Here is a 5,593-nt window from a genome sequence, read left to right on the forward strand (position 1 = left end):
GAGAGAGAGAGAGAGAGAGAGAGAGAGAGAGAGAGAGAGAGAGAGAGAGAGAGAGAGAGAGAGAGAGAGAGAGAGAGAGAGAGAGAGAGAGAGAGAGAGAGAGAGAGAGAGTGAGTAGAGAGAGAGAGAGAGAGTAGGAGAGAGAGATGAGAGAGTGAGTAGAGAGAGAGAGAGAGAGTCGAGAGAGAGAGATGAGAGAGAGAGAGAGAGAGAGAGAGAGAGAGAGAGAGAGAGAGAGAGAGAGAGAGAGAGAGAGAGAGAGAGAGAGAGAGAGAGAGAGAGAGAGAGAGTAGGGAGAGAGAGAGAAAGTAGGGAGAGAGAGATGAGAGAGTGAGTAGAGAGAGAGAGAGAGAGAGAGATGAGAAATGCCAGTAGCTCAGCCCCAAATGTCTCCTCCTCATCTGAAATTAGAAAGATGTGAACACCTGCAAATCGTGATCTCACCAAAAGATCAAAGTTCCTCGTGAGTCATATGGTCCCGTAGCATTACATACATCTGTCCATCAGAGATAAAACAGCACCACAAATACCTACGACAATCCTCCTAACACGTAGGAACAGCTTCACCTGGGGTCTCACCTGTTTCACCTTCATACTAGGCTTGTTGTTCAGATCAGGGTAGGTGGGGCTGATGCTGATTGGGTCCTCCGGAGACATTCCAGAAGGGCAGTCGTCCAATCCGCAGGGAGAGTACGGTGGGAGGGTCGTAAACTCTGACTGAACAATGATGTTCGGAAAAGAGTTGCTACCGTCGTCGGTACACACCTATAATAACAACAATAATAATCATCACCTTAATCCTAAAAATAACCACAACAATAATCATACAAATATTTTGATAAAAGTAATCATAGAATCATAACAATAACAATAACAATAATTAATTTGTCAAGCTCATTTCCCACGCTCAATGAACGTAGAATAGAACATGATGTAATGTGTTCTAACTGCAATGAACCATGTACCGTTACTACGACAACCTACTATGATGGCCTACGCTGTCATGGCAACATACCAAATGTATTTCTTCTTTCTTTAACGTTTACATATCTTGAAAACATGATTGCCGACAAGCAAAGCATTTTGGGACAACATCAACAACGGACAAATGAAACAAATACCAAAAGGTAGTTCATTTTAGGTTGGGATTTTTTTTTTAAACATTTTTTTTAAAATGATAATAATCATGTTTTAGTCGACACACCATAGTGAGCATGTGTAGAGCGTTGCGTGTCGCAGGCATCCTGGGGTTCTGACTGAGGAGGCTGTAGCCTGAAAACCCGGCCGGAGTATCACACACCATCCTCTCGTTGGTCCTGGTCGGGAACACAGTCACCAGTGTTTGGGTCAGAACAAGTTCAAGGCAGTGAATGTAGGAAGTCATTTTAATTTACATTTAAAAAAAATGGGAAACACTTTTTAAATAAATAGTTTATACTTTTCAGTTTATTGACAAGTCATTGAAAATAGATTGAATATTACATTTTGCTTCAACTTGTGCTTTTTTACCTGTTGGGGAAGACCAACTTGTTATTTTTACCTGTTGGGGAAGACCAACTTGTTATTTTTGCCTGTTGGGGAAGACCAACTTGTGCTTTTTACCTGTTGGGGAAGACCAACTTGTTATTTTTACCTGTTGGGGAAGACCAACTTGTTATTTTTGCCTGTTGGGGAAGACCAACTTGTTATTTTTGCCTTTTGGGGAAGACCAACTTGTGCTTTTTACCTGTTGGGGAAGACCAACTTGTTATTTCTACCTGTTGGGGAAGACCAACTTGTTATTTTTGCCTGTTGGGGAAGACCAACTTGTTATTTTTACCTGTTGGGGAAGACCAACTTGTTATTTTTACCTGTTGGGGAAGACCAACTTGTTATTTTTGCCTGTTGGGGAAGACCAACTTGTTATTTTTACCTGTTGGGGAAGACCAACTTGTTATTTTTGCCTGTTGGGGAAGACCAACTTGTTATTTTTGCCTGTTGGGGAAGACCAACTTGTTATTTTTACCTGTTGGGGAAGACCAACTTGTTATTTCTACCTGTTGGGGAAGACCAACTTGTTATTTTTGCCTGTTGGGGAAGACCAACTTGTTATTTCTACCTGTTGGGGAAGACCAACTTGTTATTTTTGCCTGTTGGGGAAGACCAACTTGTTATTTTTACCTGTTGGGGAAGACCAACTTGTTATTTCTACCTGTTGGGGAAGACCAACTTGTTATTTCTACCTGTTGGGGAAGACCAACTTGTTATTTTTGCCTGTTGGGGAAGACCAACTTGTTATTTTTACCTGTTGGGGAAGACCAACTTGTTATTTCTACCTGTTGGGGAAGACCAACTTGTTATTTCTACCTGTTGGGGAAGACCAACTTGTTATTTTTGCCTGTTGGGGAAGACCAACTTGTGTTTTTTACCTGTTGGGGAAGACTGCCAACCAGCGTAGAAATCCCAACAGCTCACATGAGCAGTTGAACGGGTTGGTGTAGAGTTCACACGTCGTTAATCTACCGAGCCCCGTAAACAAGCCTCCGTCCAGCACCTGAATCCTGTTCATGGAGAGGTCAATGTTCTCTATGTTAGCACACTCCTCAAAGGTGTTGGGGGTGACTGCCTCGATCAGATTGGCCTGTAGGTAGAGGTACTGCAGCTTCCCCAGGCCTCTGAGGATTCCCTCTGTTAGGTTCCTCAGACGGTTAAACCCCAACTGCAGCACCTGGTAGGAAAGATAAGGTAAGAGAGGGTAAGGTAAGAGAGGGTAAGGTAAGAGAGGGTAAGGTAGGAAAGGGTAAGGTAAGAAAGATAAGGTAAGGTAAGAAAGGGTAAGGTAGGAGAGGGTAAGGTAAGAGAGGGTAAGGTAAGAGAGGGTTAGGTAGAAAAGGGTAAGGTAAGAAAGATAAGGTAAGAGAGGGTAAGGTAGGAAAGGGTAAGGTAGGAAAGGGTAAGGTAAGAAAGATAAGGTAAGGTAAGAAATGGTAAGGTAAGAAAGGGTAAGGTAGGAGAGGGTAAGGTAGGAAAGGGTAAGGTAGGAAAGGGTAAGGTAGGAAAGGGTATGGTAACGTGAGCTAAGGTGATGTAAGGTAACGTGAGGTAAGGTAACGTGAGGTAAGGTAACGTGAGGTAAGGTAACGTGAGGTAAGGTAACGTGAGGTAACATGAGGTAAGGTAACGTAAGGTAACCTGAGGTAAGGTAACTTGAGGTAACATGAGGTAAGGTAACGTAAGGTAACGTGAGGTAACGTGAGGTAAGGTAACGTAAGGTAACGTGAGGTAACGTGAGGTAAGGTAATGTGAGGTAAGGTAACGTAAGGTAACTTGAGGTAAGGTAACGTAAGGTAACGTGAGGTAACGTGAGGTAAGGTAACGTGAGGTAACGTGAGGTAAGGTAACGTGAGGTAGGTAACGTGAGGTAATGTGAGGTAAGGTAACGTAAGGTAACGTGAGGTAAGGTAACGTGAGGTAAGGTAACATGAGGTAAGGTAACGTGAGGTAAGGTAACGTGAGGTAAGGTAACGTGAGGTAAGGTAACATGAGGTAAGGTAACGTAAGGTAACCTGAGGTAAGGTAACTTGAGGTAACATGAGGTAAGGTAATGTGAGGTAAGGTAACGTGAGGTAAGGTAACGAGAGGTAAGGTAACGTGAGGTAAGGTAACGCGAGGTAAGGTAACGTGAGATAAGGTAACGAGAGGTAAGGTAACGAGAGGTAAGGTAACGAGAGGTAAGGTAACATGAGGTAAGGTAATGTGAGATAAGGTGAGGTAAGGTAACGTGAGGTTAGGTAACGTGAGGTAAGGTAACGTGAGGTAAGGTAAGGTAACGTGAGGTAACGTGAGGTAAGGTAACGTGAGGTAACGTGAGGTAACGTGAGGTAAGGTAAGGTACCGTGAGGTAACGTGAGGTAACGTGAGGTAAGGTAAGGTAACGTGAGGTAACGTGAGGTAAGATAACGTGAGGTAAGGTAGCGCTAGGTAAGGTAGTGCGAGGTAAGGTAACGTGAGGTAAGGTAAGGTAACGTGAGGTAACGTGAGGTAAGGTAAGGTAACGTGAGGTAACGTGAGGTAACGTGAGGTAAGGTAAGGTAACGTGAGGTAACGTGAGGTAACGTGAGGTAAGGTAAGGTACCGTGAGGTAACGTGAGGTAACGTGAGGTAAGGTAAGGTAATGTGAGGTAACGTGAGGTAAGGTAAGGTAACGTGAGGTAAGATAACGTGAGGTAAGGTAGCGCGAGGTAAGGTAGTGCGAGGTAAGGTAACGTGAGGTAAGGTAACGTGAGATAAGGTAACGTGAGGTAAGGTAACTTGAGGTAAGGTAACTTGAGGTAAGGTAACGTGAGGTAAGATAACGTGAGGTAAGGTAACGTGAGGTAAGATAACGCGAGGTAAGGTAGCGCGAGGTAAGGTAGTGCGAGGTAAGGTAACGTGAGGTAAGGTAAGGTAACGTGAGATAAGGTAACGTGAGATAAGGTAACTTGAGGTAAGGTAACTTGAGGTAAGGTAACGTGAGGTAAGCTAACTTGAGGTAAGGTAACGCGAGGTAAGGTAACGCGAGGTAAGGTAGCGCAAGGTAAGGTAACGTGAGGTAAGGTAAGGTAACGTGAGGTAAGTTAAGGTAACGTGAGGTAAGGTGAGGTAACATGAGGTAAGGTAATGTGAGGTAAGGTAACGTGAGGTAACGTGAAGTAACGTGAGGTAAGGTAAGGTAACTTGAGGTAAGGTAAGGTAACGTGAGGTAAGGTAACGTGAGGTAAGGTAACGTGAGGTAAGGTGAAGTAAGGTAACGTGAGGTAAGGTAAGGTAACGTGAGGTAACGTGAGGTAAGGTAAGGTAACGTGAGGTAAGGTAAGGTAACGTGAGGTAAGGTAAGGTAACGTGAGGTAACGTGAGGTAAGGTAAGGTAACGTGAGGTAACGTGAGGTAAGGTAAGGTAACGTGAGGTAACGTGAGGTAAGGTAAGGTAACATGAGGTAAGGTAAGGTAAGGTAACGTGAGGTAAGCTAACTTGAGGTAAGGTAACGCGAGGTAAGGTAACGCGAGGTAAGGTAGCGCAAGGTAAGGTAACGTGAGGTAAGGTAAGGTAACGTGAGGTAAGTTAAGGTAACGTGGAGGTAAGGTGGAGGTAACATGAGGTAAGGTAATGTGGAGGTAAGGTAACGTGAGGTAACGTGAAGCAACGTGAGGTAAGGGTAAGGCAACTTGAGGTAAGGTAAGGTAACGTGAGGTAAGGTAACGTGAGGTAAGGTAACGTGAGGTAAGGTGAAGTAAGGTAACGTGAGGTAAGGTAAGGTAACGTGAGGTAACGTGAGGTAAGGTAAGGTAACGTGAGGTAAGGTAAGGTAACGTGAGGTAAGGTAAGGTAACGTGAGGTAACGTGAGGTAAGGTAAGGTAACGTGAGGTAACGTGAGGTAAGGTAAGGTAACGTGAGGTAACGTGAGGTAAGGTAAGGTAACATGAGGTAAGGTAAGGTAAGGTAACGTGAGGTAAGGTGAGGTAACGTGAGGTAACGTGAGGTAACGTGAGGTAAGGTAAGGTAACGTGAGGTAAGATAAGGCAACGTGAGGTAACGTGAGGTAAGGTAAGGTAACGTGAGGTAAGGTGAGGTAC

General features: G+C 44.2%; 1 protein-coding gene across 1 annotated transcript; it reads right to left on the minus strand.

Moving 5' to 3' along the window:
• Nucleotides 1-579: 579 nt before the first annotated feature.
• On the minus strand, nucleotides 580-2,707 carry LOC124030783 (protein ELFN1-like; the record flags this gene model as incomplete). Its single annotated transcript, XM_046341980.1, has 3 exons — nucleotides 580-765; nucleotides 1,205-1,316; nucleotides 2,409-2,707. Coding segments are annotated over 3 exons (597 nt in total), but the record flags the coding sequence as incomplete, so codon positions are not given.
• Nucleotides 2,708-5,593: the final 2,886 nt, after the last annotated feature.

The sequence above is a fragment of the Oncorhynchus gorbuscha genome, unplaced genomic scaffold, assembly GCF_021184085.1.
Source record: "Oncorhynchus gorbuscha isolate QuinsamMale2020 ecotype Even-year unplaced genomic scaffold, OgorEven_v1.0 Un_scaffold_15642, whole genome shotgun sequence".
In the NCBI taxonomy this organism is placed as follows: domain Eukaryota; kingdom Metazoa; phylum Chordata; class Actinopteri; order Salmoniformes; family Salmonidae; genus Oncorhynchus; species Oncorhynchus gorbuscha.